Raw genomic sequence first — 19,070 nt, 5'->3', positions numbered from 1 at the left:
GGGTTCACAGAACTGAACTCTAGTCTTCTGAAAGAGAGCAAGCGCTCTTAAGCTGTGCCAGGTGTGGTGGGACACATTTTTAATCTCGGCACTTAGGAGACAGAGGTAAACAGGTCTCTGTAAGTTTGAGGTCAGATTGGGTCTACATGGAGAATTTGAGGCAGCCAGGGTTACATAGTGAGACCCTGTTTCAAGAAACAAAACCATCAGCCTCATTTTTTAAAAGGAATTTGTTTTATTTTTATTAATGTATGTTTGAGTATGTGTATTCATGTATGTGTGCAAGTGTCATAGAAGTCAATGGAAGGTCTTAGATCCCCTGGAAACAAAACAAAAAGAGTATTAAGTTAGAGTAAGCCAGACATGGTTAGGATACTACTGTAATCCAAACACTTAGGGGGTGATGCATAAAGACCCAACAGGTTTAGACAAGGTTGGGTTATACAGTAAGACCCCATCCAAAGTAATAGTAATAGTACTTGTGGGAGATACTGGGTTTGGTTTGGTTTGGTTTGGTTTTGGTTTTTTGAGACAGGGTAGCCCTGGCTGTACTGGATCTTACTCTATAGACTTGAATTCACAGAGGTCCACCTACCTCTGCTTCCCAAATGCTGGGATTAAAGACATGTGTCACCACTGTGTATTATTTATAATTATCTCAGACTGACAACTTTAGTATTATACTAACATTAGAACAAATTGTGGTATATTCGTACAATAGAATAACACATATCACTTTAGCAGTTTGGTTACTCCACATTCATTAACAGCGTGGAAGAAACACTAGATGTAATGTAGAGCTAACAATGCCAGACCTGCAAGAGGACATTCTGCAGTAATCCTGTTCTCATTAAGCTCAAAAATAGGAAAAGCTAAAACTGTAGCTCTAAACATTCAGGAGGGTAATTGCTCTGGTAAAAGACTGACTTCCTAGAGTAACGTTCTGTGTCTCATCTCAATGGTAATTAACACGTTTATTTTTTTATTGGGGGGGGGTTGGTGGTTTCAAGACAGGGTTAATCTGTGTAGCCCTGGCTGTCCTGGAACTCACTCTGTAGACCAGGCTGGCCTCGAACTCAGAAATTCACCTGCCTCTGCCTCCCAAGTGCTGGGATTAAAGGAGTGTGCCACCACGTGGTGGCGCATGCCCTTTTTTTTTTTTTTTTTTTTAAGATTGATTGATTGATTGATTGATTGATTGATTGATTTAATGTAAGTACACTGAAGCTGCCTTCAGACACTCCAGAAGAGGGCGCCAGATCTCGATACAGATGGTTGTGAGCCACCATATGGTTGCTGGGAATTGAACTCAGGACCTTCAGAAGAGCAGTCAGTGCTCTTAACCACTGAGCCATCTCTCCAGCCCCCACGCCTTTTATTTTTATAAAATCTATCAGAATGTATATTTTTAACGTGTATAGTGTACATTTGTTCTGTCTCCATTTAAAAAAGGAATCTGTATGAGCCAGGCATGATATCACACATTTTTAATCTCAGCACTCAGAAGGCAGAAGCAGGCAGATCTTTGTGACTTTTTTTTTTTTTTTTTTTTTGAGATCAGACTGGTCTGTGTAAAAAGATTCAGGATAGCCAGAGCTACATAGAGAGACTCTGCCTTTAAAAAAAAAAAAAAAAAAAAGAGTATATGTGTGGTATATACTTGTGTGCAGGCAAGTACATATACACCCCTGTATGTGTGCTGGGGGCCAGAGGAAGGCACCAGATATCCTGGCTCCATCACTTCAGCCCTGTTTCTTTTGACAGGAGGTGTGTCTGTGTGTGTGTGTCTGTCTGTCTCTCTCTCTCTCTCTCTCTCTCTCTCTGAATCTGGAGACTGGTGAACAGCAGGTCCCAGTGTACTCTGTCTTCCACAACACTAGGGTTGTGAATCTGCATGGCTTTGCTGGGCTTTCCCAGCCTGGGCTTTCCACTCTGTCTTGCTGCTTGCTCAGCAAGTTCTCTGACACACTGCCTTCCTCAGCTCAGCTCATGTACTTGAGTTTGGAAAATATTTGAACTGCCTGTTCCTATGCAAAAATAAATTTGGTGACACTTTACATCTGTATGCCATGGAAGCCTGATTGTGATTAACAGCTTCCTATTTTAGCACTTGAAATGTTTGTTCTTCATTGTAAATTACATATAACATTTTTTTTCATTTTTTTAAAGCAAAGCCTCACAATACCAGGATTACAGTGTATGCTACCACACATGCCCTGACATGATTTTTGCATATTTATATATTTATTTGTGCATGTACTTACTGTCAGGGAGGATGCATACAGCTTGCATGGCGAGATCAGGGAACAGCTTGTAAAGTTGGTTTCTCCTCCCATCATTTGGGTTCTTGGGACTCAAATGTAGGTTGTCTATTGGCCACAGTTCCCTTTATCCACTGAACTGTCTCACAGGCCTCATAGATTTTATTTTCAGGGGAAAAAAAACACCAATTTCTATTTAATATTTGAAGGTATAGTTTGGGTGAAGTGCCATGAAACTCTCTTTGTGCTAAGTTGAGGTTTGATCACTGATACTGGTTTAGGTGCTGTTTTTGCTATAGCCCACAATACCAAAATGCATTGTCCTTTGCATTCCAGAGCCTAACATATGTGTAACTGAAATAAATGTCTGTAGAAATAGTGTTGTAGCCTGTTCTCCTACTATAGCAGAATAGCAGAAACTGAGTAAATAAGACTTTATTTAGCTTACATGGTTCATGGGATGTTTGTGGCATATGGGCCATAGCCTGTGAAGGCCTCTTGTTGGATGACAATATGTTAGAGTGTATCATGGTAAAAGAGAAGGAGGGACCAAGTGTTTGGCCCTGCAGTTGTCTACATAACAGTAATACTATATGGGCAGAACAGGTTACATTTATATATTTAGGAATATAACTAAGAGTGTGTGTGTAAAACAAAGAAAATGAAGGCCATAAGTTTGAGAGACAGCAAGGGAAGATACATAGGAAGGATTAGAGGTAGGAAAGATGTAATTATATTTTAATTTCAAAAAATTTTTTAAAGAAAAGAGTACCTAGAGGTGATGGCACATGCCTTTAATCCCAGCACTGAGGAGGCAGAGGCAGGCAGCTCCGAGTTCAACACCAGCCTTGTCTACAGAGCCAGTTCCAGGACAGCCAAGGCTACACAGAGAAAGATACCCTGTCTTGGAAAAAAAATTGAAAGAAAGAAAGAAAGAAAGGAGTGGGAGCCAGTACAGCTGCCCCTTTTATGATTTTTCATTCACAAGGCAGTGTCTCCATGAGCTGATTACCTTTCAAAGATTGCTTTTCTCCACACTCTGCCATACAGACTGTTTCAACCTATAGCACATAGTATGTATTTGTATCATATGTGTAATCTTATAATTTTATTCTGTTCATTAAGGAGAGAATGCCAGGGCCAGGAGAGGTCACTCAAATGGTTATTTAAAACATTGGCTGCTGTTCCAGAAGACCTGGGTTCAGATTCCTAATACATACACAACAGCTCACAGCCATTAGTTAACTACAGTACCAGGGAATCTGATACCCTGTTCTGGCCTCTGTGAGCATCAGACACACATGTGGCATCCAATTAAAACACCCATGTTAAAAAATTTTTTTAAGTTGTTTTTTTTTTTAATAAAAAGATGCCCTTGTCACTAAATTTCACAAGGAAATTTAGTTTATTAGTTTAATGAAATCACACTAGATGATATAATAAATAAGAACAAAATCTGTATTTTTCAGATTTCTAGTTACAATCAGTTTTTCATCCCTTAAGTGTGTGTACATACATGTGCATGTGTGTGCCTCTGCCTCCCCAGTGCTGGGACTAAGGCGTGCATCACTACACCAGGCCTACTCTGAAGGGTTTAATACTAACCTTGAAGCTATTTCAGTAACAAAATCAAGAACACTATTAGATCAGAATGGGTTTTAGCATATAGTCAGCTAAGCTGGTAGGTAGGGGATTTAGAAATGGCTCAGTAGTTAAGATCATTTGCTTTCCTTCCAGAGGACCCAAAGTCAGTCCTCAGCACCCTGATCAGGTGGGTTCTAACTTTAGCTCCAGGGGATCTAACACTTTCTTCTGGCCTGCCACTTATACATATTCACATGCACACAAGCACACACACACACACAACTAAATCTAGTAAAAATGGAGAAGATACTCAAGTACTAAACCAAGCTGCACTGGGCCTTGAAAGCCAAACAAAAGATATCCAGTCACCTGCTGTGAGCATTACCCTGATGGACAAGTGTGTGGTGGAGAGCTGGGAAAGATGGAGTATGTGGTGAAGAAATGGAAGAATACATGAAGCCAAAGGGGCTTGTTAGTGCGCTGTGGAGAAAGGTGGAACTCAGCGTCATTGAGGAACAGGTGGATAAAAGGAGGCCCTGGTAAGGTTGTGACCCTGGCTGCTGGTAAAGGCCTTGTCTGGATCAGTGGTCCTGCTATAGCTAGTTCTGTGTCCATGTCTGTGGTCTGGGCTGCCATCGTGGATATCTGAGGGCAGTGCTTTCTCTTGGCATGCTGATCTGAGTGGCCTGTGCTGCTGGGAGCCATGTTTGGGTTGATGTCCCAGACCCACATTACCAGCAAAGGCCATGCAGATGTCTGAACTGCTGTCACCTAAGGCACCATGCTGAGCTGGCCCAGCTCCTGCCTGCCGCACAGTAGAGCTGACCCTAATGGTTGGATAGGTGGGGGAACAAACCCCCAGCACATGTGTGCGGGTGAACTAGCCCCGCCCCGAGACTATGTGGGTGGCTTGGGCAAGGGGGAGATGCCCCCTCCCCAGTTGCTCCTTGCCACTTGTGGCAGGCAGGTGAGCTGGCCTCTAAGGTCATGAGAGCAAGGAAGCAGAGATGGCCCTGGTGGTATAGGAGAGCTGGAGAACTGACCAACTCAGCTACCTACCAGGCCCAGATCCAGAGCTTTGAGTTGGCCACCCAATATCCACCCCACCTATGACCTGCTGGAGGGCATGAAAGGGCTGGTCCTGCAGATCCAGAGCTGCAGGGTCTTTGTGTAACATAGTGTGGCACACTACACACTCCAGGACAAGGTTTTATATGTGTGTGTGTGTGTGTGTGTGTGTGTGTGTGTGTGTGTGTGTGTATTAATTTCTTTTGGTAGGGAGGTTGTAAGGGCAGATATGAAGGGACAGGAAGATGAGTGGGATTGGTGTAATGATGTAAAATTCATAAAGACTCATAAAATGTTAAAATAATAATAGAAATAAATCTTTAAGGCCTGGTGGTTGTGGTACACATCTTTAATTCCAGCACTCAGGAGGTAGAGGCAGATAAATCTGTGAGTTTGAAGGCAACCAGGGCTACACAGAGAAAGCCTGTCTCAAAAAAAACCAAATAAACAACAACAACAAAAACCCACAAGTAATTAAATAAAGAAATCTTTAAAAAAAAAAAAAAAGGCAGGTTAGGGGCTGGAAAGATAGATCATCAATTAAAAGCATTCTCCGCTCTTGTAGAGCACCCAGGTTCGATTCCCAGCACCCATCGTTAGTAACTTCTGTTTCACGCGATCCAATGCCACCTTCTAGCCTCCATGGGCACCAGAAACAGGTCTGGCAGAATCACATTAATAAAGAGAATTCAATTAAAAGAAAAAACAGGCTACTTAAACTTCCATAAGATACCAATTTCCCCATGGTTGTTACATTCATTTAAATGCTGCTTTAAAAAAAAATTTTTTTCCCAAGCTGAGCATGCTAACAAACACTTCTGATCCATCCTTCTAGGTCAGAGGCAGGTGGGCCTGTGTGCGTGCAAGGCCAGGCTGATCTACACAGCAAGTTCCGAAAGACCAAACCAGTTCAATAAATACAGAGGTCCTTCCATGAGATAAAAAAACAGTATACGGTTACTGCTTGGAGATAAATATTATTTATACTTAAAATGTTACAGCCAAAGATTAGCATTTTTCTGCTTACAATCAGTCCTGTAGTTTCTCTTCTCTGGTAATCCTAAATCCCTTTGTTTAAAGAGGCCATCACTGGAAAGAGGCCCATCGGACACACAAACTTTATATGCCCCAGTACAGGGGAACGCCAGGGCCAAAAAAAAATGAGAATGGGTGGGTAGGGAAGTGGGAGGGAGGGTATGGGGGACTTTTGGGATAGCATTGGAAATGTCATTGAGGAAAATACTTAATAAATTTTTAAAAAAAGAAAAAAAAAGAAAAGAAAAAAGTGGAAAAAAAAAAGAGGAAATAGAAAGCAGCAGTGCTCTGGGGCTAGTACACTAATGTAATGTAAGGCCTGCTTCCCTTTCTGGATCTGGGGCTAGTGTGATGTAAGGAGTGCTTCCTTTCCTCCGTTAGGGCTTGAAGCCTCTGCTGGTATAAATGGCTGCTTCCTCCTCTGCTTTCTTACAGTGTTGGAGAATATGTTGCTCCTATCTTCAGCTGTTTCAAAAGTGCAAGCTCGATAGATGCCTAGTCACTGTGGGTGGGGCTGGGAAATGGAACTTTCCAGATAATGGGTTTATAACTGAGAAAAACAGAAAATGGTACATGGTACTAATTGTGAATTATGTAATTTATTTAAAGAGAGGTAGAGAGTGAACATGTCCTCTTAGGCACTTAAATTGTGAAATAGATAAAGATTGTGAAATGTGAATACAGAGAAATGAAACTATAAAAAGGAATTTATTTTTTGTGGTACAGATTTTTTTTATATAAAATGGCAAATGACAATTGAAGAAGCAATCAAATTGGACTCTCAGCATTGTTCCCACAAATACTACAAGAATATTCAAATGAAATGTTAATTTTCTTTTATATGTAACTGGAGAATTGAATGCCTAACATAACAAATTTGTTGGTAATCTTTTTCTTCTGTTTTTATTTAAAAAATATTATTGCTATATATTTTCATTTGGCTTATTCATTGTACTTGAAGTAAAAGACAGCAACTTAAAAAAAAAAAGACAGCAACTTTTGTTTAAGATATTTCTTTTAAGCTTTAGGAACTGAAAGTTTTTTCTAGTGATGTTAGATGACATTTCTGGGTTTTTACTGTGAATTGCCAAATAATATAAAAAGAGAGTAAAAATATCCCACTGCATATTTTAAAGGCAAGTTAAAATACAAATATTATAATTATAGTATTACTTTAAAATCAACAGAAAATAACTGTCAAATTATACAAATACTTGTACCACTGGGTGGTCATGGCACATACCTTTAATCTCTGCACTCATAAGTCAGAGGCAAGCAGCTCTCTGTGAGTTTGAGACCAGTCTGGTATCCAGAGTGAGTTCCAGGACAGCTAGGGGAGACACCATGGCCAAGATATTACACTCCAAGTGTGCTGCCCCTGTAATTCCCTAAAATGGAGGAAACTCAACTGCATGATTTCTGGTAATGGGGAAATACATTGGCATTCTCAACTGATTGAAAAAAAAATTTTTTTAAATTATACAAATGATAAAAAGTACTGAGGGCTAGATAGGTGACTCTGCTGTTAAGAGCTATGGCTACTCTATTCTTGCAGAGGACCCAGATTTGGTTCCTAGTACACACACATGAAGGCTCATCTCTAACTCTGCTTCCAGGGAAACTGGTGTCACCTTCTGACCTCTGCAGGCATACTGTATGCACATGATTCAAATTCATATAAAATAAATACATTTTTGAAAATAAGTGTGTAACTTACAACAACAATAAAAACAAAACAACACACAAGGCATGGTGGCTCATGCCTTTAATCTTAGCACTGAGAGTCAGAAGCAGGGTGAGCTCTAGGAGTTCTAGGCTTGGACCCAGGCTTGTACAGTGAGACCTTGTCTCAAATAAATACGTGATTTTTAACTTGAATGGCAACTAAAAAAGCAAGATTACATTTATTATGAAAAACATGTAGGATGATAAAAGAATGGTGTTCCTTTTAAATTTTTAGTTTTGGGATATTTCAGTTAGAGTTCACAGAAGTCATGAATTCAATCCTTAAGACTAATTGGAATTAAAACTTTATTGGTGTGGCGGGGGTGGGGGGTGCTCAATGAGGAAAGGTTTGCTGAGCAAGTGTGAGGACCCCAGTCTAGATAATCATCACCTAATAAGGCAAGGCACAGCACCATGCGACTGTATGGTCAGCACCGGGGAGAGAGCGACGGGCCAATCTCTCTAGTCGCTCGTAATAGAGGGAGATGTCTATATAAATGAGAACGACAACAAACTGACTCTCACCATTTGTAAAGAACAAGACTTCCATCTGGGCATAGCGGCCAGGCCCTTAATTCCAGTGCCTGGGAGGCAGAGACAAGCTGCTCTGAGTTCCAGGACAGCCAGGGCTACACAGAAAAACCCTTTTTCAAAAAACAACAAAAATTCAAGGACAGAAAGACAAATACCACTAATTGTCACTCATGTGTGGAAGCTAATATGTTGGTCTAAAATAAGCAAGAGAATAATTTCTTGTCTTGGGCGTGGAAAGGGGAGGATGGAGAGATGGTGGTTAACAGGTGCAAGGGCACATGGGGAAGAGGAGCAGCTTCCAGAACTCTGTGGTGTGAGAGCATGAATTTCAAAATGGCTAGTTTAGGCAGAGATGTCTTCATTGTCCTGAAAACTCAGGCTTTGTACCATGCTGTTATTTGGAGATTATGTCTGTTAAGTTATTAGAGGAAAAAGAAAAGATGGGATAAACCAGGGTTTCAAACAGTGATATAGTGCATGTGGTTTCCCATATTCTGTCTTCTCTGGAGCATCCAGAGAGAACCCCAAAGATGCAACAATCCATTCTTAAATGTGGGAAGACTTTAAGGATGTGGTACTTTTGAAGACTTGGATGTTTTCCCACAGACAGCCTGCTACTCAGTATGGATCAGTATGAGTCAGGGGTAGTGATACGTACCTTTACTCCCAGCACCCAGGATGGGAGACAGAAGGATCGTGAGTTCAAGGCCAGCCTGCAGTACAAAGCAAGACTCTGTATACAAACAAATAAGAATCAATTGGTATCAGATTGTAAGATATATAGTACAATAGACTATCATAAAGAGTTGTCTTTCGGGGCATCAAGATGCCTCTTTGAGTAAAGATACTTGTCTCCAAGCCTAATGACCTGAGTTCAGTCCCCAGAACCTCCATGGTGGAAGGAGAGAACCATCCGCACATGTGTATGTTTACATATACAGCTGCAAATAAACAAATACATGGAAAATTTTAAAAATAAAAGTTGTTTTTCTTCTTTGTACTTTTAATTAATATTTCAAAACATTTGTTTTACAGGACTTTGCATCACGGGCTAAACTGGCAGTTCAAAAACTAGTACAGAAAGTTGGATTTTTTGGAATTTTGGCCTGTGCTTCTGTAAGTAGATTATATTTAAAGTTACAAATTTCACTAAATGCTATGAATATATTTTGATCAATTTGTTTGTTATGCATATTAGTGTCTTGTGTTCTTTTATGTATATGTGTGTATCACATTCATGTCTGATGCCTGCTAAGATGTGGGTGCTGGAAACTGAACTGTCCTCTGAACCATCCCTTTAGCCCCTTTTTTTGTTTGTTTGTTTGTTTGTTTGGTTGGTTGGTTGGTTGGTTTTGGTTTTTCGATACAGGGTTTCTCTGTGTAAAAAATCCTGGCTGTCGTGGACTTGCTTTGTAGACCAGGGTGGCTTCAATCTTCAAGGCTTAATTCTGTGACAACAAAGAAATAAGATCCATTATTCCTATGAAGAAGTAATAATGAGATGAATTAGCAAGTCTTTTTCCAGAGTGTCCAAGTATTAATAGGAAGATTTGCTTAAAACCTGACTTGAGACATCTTAGCTCCTGTTTAGGTTTGGGCGGGTACCTTGGAAGCATGGGGAATTCATTCAGTTTGTATTCTCAGAATCCCCATAAAACATCTGGGTGGTGGCGTGCACTGTAATATCAGTGATGGCAGAATGGGAGATGAAGACAGATGGATCACTGGTACACACAGACGTCACACACGTAAACCAAAATGTCCACGCGCCTGAATTACTGTTGTTGATCTTGGAAGTACTAGACATTTCCCCGGTGCAGCCTCTGTGACAACAGTGACAACAGATATAAAGTGCCCAAGGAGGCTACCTCACAAGGCTGATAGGATTTATGAGAATATTTGTGAAAATCACACGCAACACAGCCCTGAGAGAAGTTGGGGCGAGGGGATCAGAAGTTCAGAGTCGTCCCTGGTGACACAGCAGATATGAGGGTTTGAGGTCAGCCTAGGATATCTCCAAAGCAAAGTGTGCATTGGTGAGATGACTCAGCAAGTAAAGGCACTTGTGGCCTGAGGATGCAGAACCTGATTTCAGTTCCAAGAATCCAAAGAAAGGGAGAAGATGCCTCAAGTCCTCCTGACATTCACATGCATGTGTGTGTAAACACACACAAGATAAAATATTTTTGCAAGAACAATATAGTGCTTCTCACATAAATGCTCATTTATTTTCACTGTGGTTTATCAGCTTTCTATCAGCTACTGAATCCTAGGAGTATATGAGGAACAGGTAGTGATAGCACAGACCTTCGGTCTCAGCACTTGAGGATCTGAGGCAGGAGGATAGCTGTAAATATACAACCATTCTGACTTGAGTTTGAGGCCAGTCTGGTCTACATACGTTGCAAAACAGCCAAAGCTACATGGAAAGACTCTTAATCAAAATCAAAGCAAAACAAATAGCAACAAAAACCAAAGAAGGGGAAGAGAAGGAGAAAAGTGAGAGGTGTTTTCTATCTCAGAGATCTAGAAGCCAGTAATTACAGACAGTTGAAATACAGTGTTAAAAACCCAGTGTAGTAACCATGCCTTTAATCCCTGAGTTTGGTAGATAGAGGCAGGCAAATCTCTGAGTTCAAGACCAGCCTTGTCTACAGGGTGAGTTCCAGGAAATCCAGAATTACACAGAGAAATCCTGTGTGTGTGTGTGTGTGTGTGTGTGTGTGTGTGTGTGTGTGTGTGTGTGTGTGTGTGAGGGAGGTAGGTGGGTGGGTGGGTGGGTAGGTGAAAAGTACTGTTGATGAGCTGAGGAGCCTATTAGATAATAGTGTTCTTAATCTGAGGCCAGTTTCCTGGGTTCAGATCTTTTTTATGGGGGAAATGTCTTGCTCTTTCTTACCATTCTTTTCTACAAAATAAGTATAATAAATATCATACAACATGTGCCCGGGGAAAGTGAAATGCTTTTAGCTTTCTGAAGCAGGAAATCTTTATTCCTGGTTACTCACTGCCTGTGTGTTAGAAACTCACCATCTGTCCTACGCGTTCCTTGTATTGGTCATGTACAGTTAGAGTTAAGTTCAATTTAAAAATGAGTTTAGCTGTCTATGAATTTTTTCCAAGATATTTTTAATGAAAGTTAAAGGGTATTTATTAATTAACCATCTTGATGTCAACATTTAAACTAAGATAAGATCATAATTGAGAGGAAATTTTAAAGCAATCCTGTAGGGTTTTTTGTTTGTTTGCATTGTTATTATTATTTTATTATACATGGGTGTTTTGTTTGTATGCATGTCTGTAGCTGGATCTGCAGGGGCAAGAAGGCACTGGATCCACTAGGGCTACAGTGACAAATGGCTGTTAGCCACCACGTGTGTAAGAATCGAACCCCTCTGGAAGAGCAGCCTCTGAGCCATCTCTCCAGCCCCACAAACAGTTTTAGTTCTAATTGTCCTCTGGTTTATTTAGTTATAACTTCAGGAAAAACAAGCAACAGTAGCAGCCGTGTCTCCTGATAGCTGACTCTCCTTTTCTGAGAGGATCCAACCAGAGTGAAATTCCTAGCAAGTTGACAAGTTAGAATTTGTGTCTGTTCTGATTTTCATTTTAAACCTATTTCCATTTACTGTGGATTAAAGCATAAAAATAAACAATAGCTGGGCTGGAGAGACTGCTCTTCCAGAAGTCTTGAGTTCAGCTCCCACCAACCACATGGTGGCTCACAGCTACCTGTAATGGGATCCAAAGCCCTCTTCTGAAGATAACTTCAGTATACTGACATATAAAACAAACAAACAAACAAACAAACAAAAAACAAGTTAGTAGTAGTGGTACTCGCCGTTAATCTCAGTGCTCTCGAGGCAGGTGGATCTCCTGAGCTCAAAGCCAGCATGGTCTACAAAGTGAGTTTTAGCACAAGGGCTACCCAGAAAAACCCTGTCTCAAAAAAACCCTGTCTCAAACAAACCCTGTCTCAAAAAAAAAGAAAGAAAGAAAGAAAGGAAGGAAGGAAGGAAGGAAGGAAGGAAGGAAGAAAGGAAGGAAGGAAGGAAGGAAACAAAATTATATTTCATAGACTTGTGAGCATAACAAAGAAAAAAGGTAAGATGTGGCCTTTGCACTCTGTACAGTACAGGACGATGAGTCTGAGTGAGGAGACCACCAAGAGTCACAGCAGAGAATGCTTGAGTTCTCATTTAGTCATAACAGTGTTCTTAGAAGACTGCATGTGGCCATTTTTTTTTTAAACAACTGGGCTTTTCTTTCAGAGTTCAAAAATAAAATTATATAAATTAATTGGCTTACAAATGGCTCAGCTAACAGTCACAAGGGCAGAGTATTTCTGTGGGAGAAAAATAAGTGAAGTGCTCAAAAACAGTTGTGGTTTCTTCACATTCTTACATGAAATTGTTTTAATGTGGGAATGTTTGGAGAGGTATTTATTGTGAATCACTTCTTTGTCTAGGACAGAGTATTCAAAACATCTGAGTCGGTGTGCTCTCATCTCTCCACACAAGGGTTTTTTAAAAATATGTCATGTGTCCCCAGAGCCATAGGCTTTCTTAATATAAAATATAAATAATGAATTATTTTTGAGCAGGACCTCAACCCCCTCTGTCCTGAATCCACTTTGTGGCCAAGAGTAACCTGAACTCCTGCCTGCCTTTACCTCCCAAAGCTACAGCTGCAGGAATGTAGTAAGGTTAAATGTTGAAAGCTTCACGTTTACTGAAGATACGAACACATCGAGATAATTGTGTTTTGAGTGAGAATTTACTTAGAACCTCTCTAATAATCTTAACAATTCATTCATACCTTACCGAAGAAATAGCCACCAAATGAGCAAAAATCTACTTTTAAAAGGGATTCAATTTCTGCAGATCCAAGGTTGTATCCATTCCTCCTGTGTTAAAAGACTATTTGTATGAGGTGCATCTTAGTTTGCTGTGCTCTTATAGAACGGCAGACTCCCGAGCATGAGAGCCAGCTTAGGGACTGCTATTAGAGCTCAACTCTAATCTTCTGAACAGTGTCTTATACCAGGGACCTTTATCCCGTGTCATACAGAAAACAATGATTAAAGCAGGACACCACACACCCAACAGATTTTAAAAACATTTTCTTTGAATTATTCACAGAAGTATTTTTTCTTCTCTTGATAGATTCCAAACCCCCTGTTTGACCTGGCTGGAATAACGTGTGGGCACTTCCTTGTACCTTTCTGGACCTTCTTTGGTGCAACCCTGATTGGGAAAGCAATCATTAAAATGCATATCCAGGTAATTATAGCTGAGTCACTGTTTAATGGCCTTGATAGGACCATGGCTCTTGGCTTGCTTCCTCCTTCCATCAGTTAGACAATAAAGTATGCAAACTTAGAAGTACATAAATTCTGCTGTTTTTCTTCTTTCCTCTTCCTTCTTCCTTTCTTTATTAAAAAAAAATAAGTAGTGTACTTGTGTAAGAAAATGCATATTGTTTTCATGTACACAGTCAAAGGCTGTGCTCTCCTTACTGACCACCACTTATTGATTCTTGCTTTCTTTCACACACTGTACAGCACTTCCTTGCTTGTCACCAGTATCCTTTACCAAAAACCAGCAGGTGTTTGTGGGCAGGAGAAGGGTAGCTGAAGCTGTGGGGAAACATGGGTGGTGTGGTTAGAGAAGTGAGACTCTGCTAGCCCCCAGAGCCACTCTTACCATCTTTAAGGTAAATCAAGAGGCCAAGAAGTGAGGGAGAAGTGGCTGTGCCTTGAACTGTGAATTGTTCCATCTCAGGGCAACTCTCAGTAATAAACATCTCAAAAAGAATTTCTGTAAGTCAGCGTGTTTCACAGCAAATAAGAATTTACTAAGAAAGAAAGTTAAGAACAATGAATTAATGTCTCTAAAAAATAAAAGTCTAGCCCCAGTGATTGTGAGGGACTAGAGAAATGGCTCAGCAGTAAAGAGCACTGGCTGCTGTTCCAGAGGACCTTGGCTCAGTTCACAGCACCCACATGGCCGCTAACAACCACGTGTACCTCTAATCCCAGGGGAACTGACATCCTCTTCTGGCCTCTGCAGGTGCTGAGTGCACACAGTTCATGTACATACATGCAGACAAAACACTCGTACACAAATAAATAAAGGAGGGAGGGATGCCTGGCATGTTGGTGCACGACTTTAATCTCAGCACTCAGAGGCAGTGGCAGGTGGATCTCTGAGTTTGAAGCCAGCCTGTTCTGCAAAGTGAGTTCTAGGACAGCCAGGGCTACACAGAGAAACCAAAACCAATGCTGACATAGCTTTTTGAGTTAATACCTAAGTACTCAGTTATTTCTATTTCTATTGTAACAGTTTATGTAATCGTACGTATACTCTGTTTCATGTGTTTGAATATTTCACCTGCATGAAATGTGCACTGCGTGCTTGCCTGGTGCCACAGAGGCTGGAGAAGCTGGTAACTACTAAGCCATCTCTCCAGCCCCATAATCTGTAAATCTGTATGCCTTATTTTATACTTCTTGAATAACTTTCTTTACATTATTATAATTTTTATTGCCTGTTTCTTTTTTTTTTTTATTTTGTACGGTACATTTTCATTTTATTCATTCCACTCCTTACCACCTTCCATACCTGTTTTAATTTTGAATTCATCTAATCCAGTTTGTGCTGCACATGTACTCACAGATATATGGCCTCGCTTGAGCATGGTAGACCTACCGGGGGCCATACCCATGAGGAGAATTATTGTAAACTTTGAATGCTGAGCACCTTATCTGCATCGCTTGTCAGACCTTTTCATTTCAGAAAAGTGGTCAAATTTAATAATACTTTTAGATATCCTAAGTAGATTTTCTTCTAAAATATATCAATTCTGGTTTGTTTTGTTTCTCTATGTAGCCTTGGCTGCCCTAGAACTCAATCTGCAGACCAGGCTGGCCTCAAACTCAGGGATCTATCTGCCTGTCTCTGCCTATTACATGCTAGGATTAAAAGCATTTGCCACCACTGCCTGGCTCAATTCATATTGTACTTCATACTTAAACTGTGTAGAATTCTGGTATAAAGGAAGTATATAAGTACAGCAGTCATACTTAAGTGGCTAATAAGCAATACATGTCTATAAGAATGCTGGCAGGTGGAATTTGAACCCAGGTCAACTAAGGAAGGTAAATGTTTTACTGCCTGCAGATTATCAGGACCAGTGATGGGTATGCGGTAGGTGTGCAGATTTCATAGAGAAACTTAACGTTTAGAAGGAAAAAGGTTTGCTTGCCTTCAAACCTGGAATTCAAAACAAGCCCTGAGGTTGAAGTTCTTCTACCTACTATGTAGAGAAAATGATAGCAAACCCATTTGTCTTCCTGAGGCATGGATCTGGATCCTTTTCCTGACTGTGGAATATGTTTACTGTGTTCCACTGTACATAGTAAATTGCCTTAAGAAGGCATGTCACTTGATGTGCATTCAGATGTAGCTTAGAACAAGCCTTTCCCGTTCCCTGAGTAGGCAGTACTAGTGAGTAATATAAACATTTTGGTCAGTTCCAGAGTCCAGAGAAACACCCACACACAAATTCCTCTGTACTCTACTAAAGCCCATCTCTCTGTTTGCTCTTTCGTCCTTTTCCCCCTCAGCTTAACTTTAGACAGCTTTCCAATACGTTATAAGTATAACTTGCTGTCTGTTAGTCTTCCTTGAAAAATTCCCAGCAGTACAATCTACTGTGTTGGATCAAAACTTTCCTGTTCCCTGGGTAGATTGAACTTCTCTGCCTAGAAGAGGATTCTTATCTTGTTCCCAAATGATGAAAAAAAATTAACAAGATTGTCTATTTGTGTGCATCTTACTTACTGTGGCTTTTGCCTGTCTGCATCCCCATGAAAGCACACACACACACACAACTGGATTGTGAGCCTTAAGGGTCAGAAAGCTTAGTTCCTTGGTTTGGGCCATTGAGGCCCTTGAGCACGTGACTCGGGAACCATTCATTCACTCCTCTGCTCAGGTCCTTTACCTTACCTAGCCTTGTCCCGTTTGTTTGTTTGTTTGTTTGTTTGTTGTATTTGGTGGTGGGCTTTATTGTTTTGGGGCTTTTTTTGTTTGTTTGAAGTCTTTTGGATTTGGTTTTTTGGGGTTTGTTTGTTTGTTTGTTTGTTTGTTTTTTGAGACATGCTCTCTAAGTATCCTTGGCTGTGCTGAAGCTCTCTCTATAGTCTAGGCTGGCCTCGAACTCACAGAGTTCCAGCTGCCTCTCCCTCCTGAGTGCTGGGATTAATGATATGTGCCACCACCTGGCTCCCTTGTTCCTTGTATGCATGAGTGAGAAAAACGTTCACTGGTTTGTGCCTTATGCTTACCTGGTAGAATCCCCACTCAGACTTAAAGCTTTCAAGACTGAGACCTGGGTTCTTAAGTGGCTGATACATTTTATGTTCTACCCAGCCCAGTAAATTTTTAAGCTGTTACATATAAAAAGGAAATATTGTTTTGTTTCTCAAGCACTGAAGTTGTGCAATTATTGGACACAGGCTGATTTTGCATTGTTAGGCAATGATGGTAGGGAAAGCTTATGGTGTTGAAATCACTGAAAGTCACAACCATTATTTCTGTTGATTGTTGAAAGATTTATGGCTCCAAGAATAACTGGTCCTTGGTGTGGACCTCTATAATATTGCTTTCCCTTCTACATTTACTTTAACAGCTGTCTCGTTAGGCTGTCATGGCCTTCCACCATTCCTAGAACTCTAGTATTCTAGTGTGATTCTTAGAGCTCTCTTTTTTTTTTTTTTTTTTTTTTTTTTTTGGTTTTTTTCAAGACAGGGTTTCTCTGTGTAGCCCTGGCTGTCCTGTGTCCTGGAACTCACTTTGTAGACCAGGCTGGCCTCGAACTCAGAAATCCGCCTGCCTCTGCCTCCCGAGCTGAGCTCTCTCCTTTGAACCACCTTGCCTGCTCAGTGCCTCATGGTTGTAGAGTTGGGAAGAAGAAGGCGGCGGCTGTCCTTTGTTTTATTCCCACCTCCCCTTTGGTTACATTGGCTAACATAATTATTGAACAAACAACAGAACATTAAAGAGCTCGTTGTCAGGAACTTGGAAAAACTCCAGGAATCCAGCTTTATTCACAGAATTATTATGCATCCTTATAATCTAAAGTTAAATAGAAACTGTTGAATCCCTAGTCAGTCCTACAGCTAAGCGTGCCCTTCCCTTTCCCTGCACTTCCATGACAGTGGTGGCTCCTTCCATCTTCTCTTTTAACTACTAGTTTCATTGGGGGAGGTGGGTATGTGCGAGTGTGTGCGTGTATGTCTGTGTGTGAGAGTGATTTTCTACCATTTGTAAAAAATCAAGATATAAGAAGTGTTCCCAGCTTTTTGTTTCCTAAAAGCCCTTACTATTGCCTGGTGTTATCCATAATAAGTACTTTATGCTCATCTGTGTTGAATGAAGCTGAGAATATTTGCTGTTAGTCCTAGAGTTATCTGGGTTGTTTGTTTTTGTCAAGTAAGAGTCTCTCTGCATAGTCCTGGCTGTCCTGGAACTCCCTCAGTAGACCAGGCTGGCCTCAAACTCACAGAGATTCTCATGCCTCTGCCACCCAAGCACTGGGACTAAAGGTGTGCGCCACCACACCCGGCCCTCTTCTTACTGTTTTAGTGTCATGCATCACATTTTTTTTGTTTTTTGGGGTTTTTGGGGGGGGGTTGTTTGTTTGTTTTTGTTTTTGTTTTTTCAAGACAAGGTTTCTCTGTGTAGTCCTGGCTGTCCTGGAACTCACTCTGTAGACCAGGCTGGCCTCAAACTCAGAAATCCGCCTGCCTCTGCCTCCCAAGTGCTGGGATTAAAGGTGTGCGCCACCACGCCCAATATTAATATCTTTAATTAGCAGAGGGAGAACTTCATTCTCACCAAACTAAAAATTTGAAAAGTGCGTTTAGCAGTAAGCCTGGGAGATCAGGCTTGTTCAGGTTCTGGGAACTTGGATGGTGTTGCTGTAAAACCTTCCTAAAGTTAGACTGTCTTCCTAAAATCTCTGAAGTACATTTAGGCAAGGCTTCTTAGAGTAATCAGCTTTGAGTCCATAGTGGTTCTGCTTTGTATAGAACTCGGAAGATAGAAAGAGTGACTTCTCCACTGTTCCCTCCCAGGCTCGGGTTTCATGACTCACAGACTCTCTGAGACAGTCCTGTATCCTAGTAAAAGACTACAGCTGTGCTTAAGGAAAAACATCTTTAAAATACCAACTACCGTCTGAATTAAATGGTCTTATTTTAAAAAATATATTAAAATTACAATTTTAGGGCAGCACACCACCTTCTTTTAGACAATTATACTTTGGGATTTACAGGTAGTTCTTTTAAATAATTGATTGTTTTAACTGGTGTTTTCTTTCAGAAAATATTTGTTATAGTAACTTTCAGCAAGCACATCGTGGAGCAGATGGTGACTTTCATTGGGTGAGTAATTCCTTAAAGACTAATATTAATATTGTGTTTTGAATGGCGTAAATGTGTATGGAAGAATACATTGGAATAAAAAAATCTAGTTTTGAGGGGAAAAAGTTTTTGCCCTATTGTTATTAAAAAGACATTTTTATCCAACTGAAGGGAAAAAATAAAGCTCACTTTTTCCATTTCTTTGGAAACTAAATGTATCAGTTCACATAATTCTTGATTTTAAAGCGCTTTGGGGGTAGAATATGTGACCCTTCTTTGTTAAAAAAAAAATGTATGTGTCATTACAGTTTAACATAGCTTTAGGCCAGCTACTCAGTTGCATGTAAGCAAGTTAAATAGAAACTTTACATAATGTTTTAGTATTTTACTAAAGGTTGTGCAGTGGTATAATCTCAAAATTTGTCAAATAGGAA

At 40.5% G+C, this 19,070-nt stretch overlaps 1 protein-coding gene and 1 long non-coding RNA gene across 5 annotated transcripts in view; one reads left to right on the top strand and one right to left on the bottom strand.

Moving 5' to 3' along the window:
- The window catches only part of Vmp1 (vacuole membrane protein 1), a 99,979-nt gene that overhangs the window by 63,172 nt on the left and 17,737 nt on the right, over positions 1-19,070 (top strand). For 3 of the 4 annotated variants that reach the window (NM_029478.6, NM_001379040.1, NM_001356531.3), the window contains exons 8-10: positions 9,243-9,323; positions 13,373-13,489; positions 18,596-18,657. In NM_029478.6, the coding sequence (NP_083754.2) occupies positions 9,243-9,323; positions 13,373-13,489; positions 18,596-18,657 (260 nt within the window). Of the gene's footprint in view, positions 1-9,242; positions 9,324-13,372; positions 13,595-18,595; positions 18,658-19,070 lie in introns of those variants that run through there. The other variant, NM_001379041.1, reaches the window with a different exon arrangement.
- Positions 223-7,225, bottom strand: Gm51914. The gene is made up of 3 exons (XR_003949749.1): positions 7,192-7,225; positions 2,265-2,413; positions 223-319 (listed from the first exon to the last, which is right to left on the bottom strand). It is a non-coding gene; the product is annotated as a predicted gene, 51914 (long non-coding RNA).

Source organism: Mus musculus, chromosome 11 (genome assembly GCF_000001635.26).
Source record: "Mus musculus strain C57BL/6J chromosome 11, GRCm38.p6 C57BL/6J".
NCBI classification, from domain to species: domain Eukaryota; kingdom Metazoa; phylum Chordata; class Mammalia; order Rodentia; family Muridae; genus Mus; species Mus musculus.
Note: the sequence above shows the minus strand (reverse complement) of the source record. Positions and strands in the feature narration are given on the sequence as shown.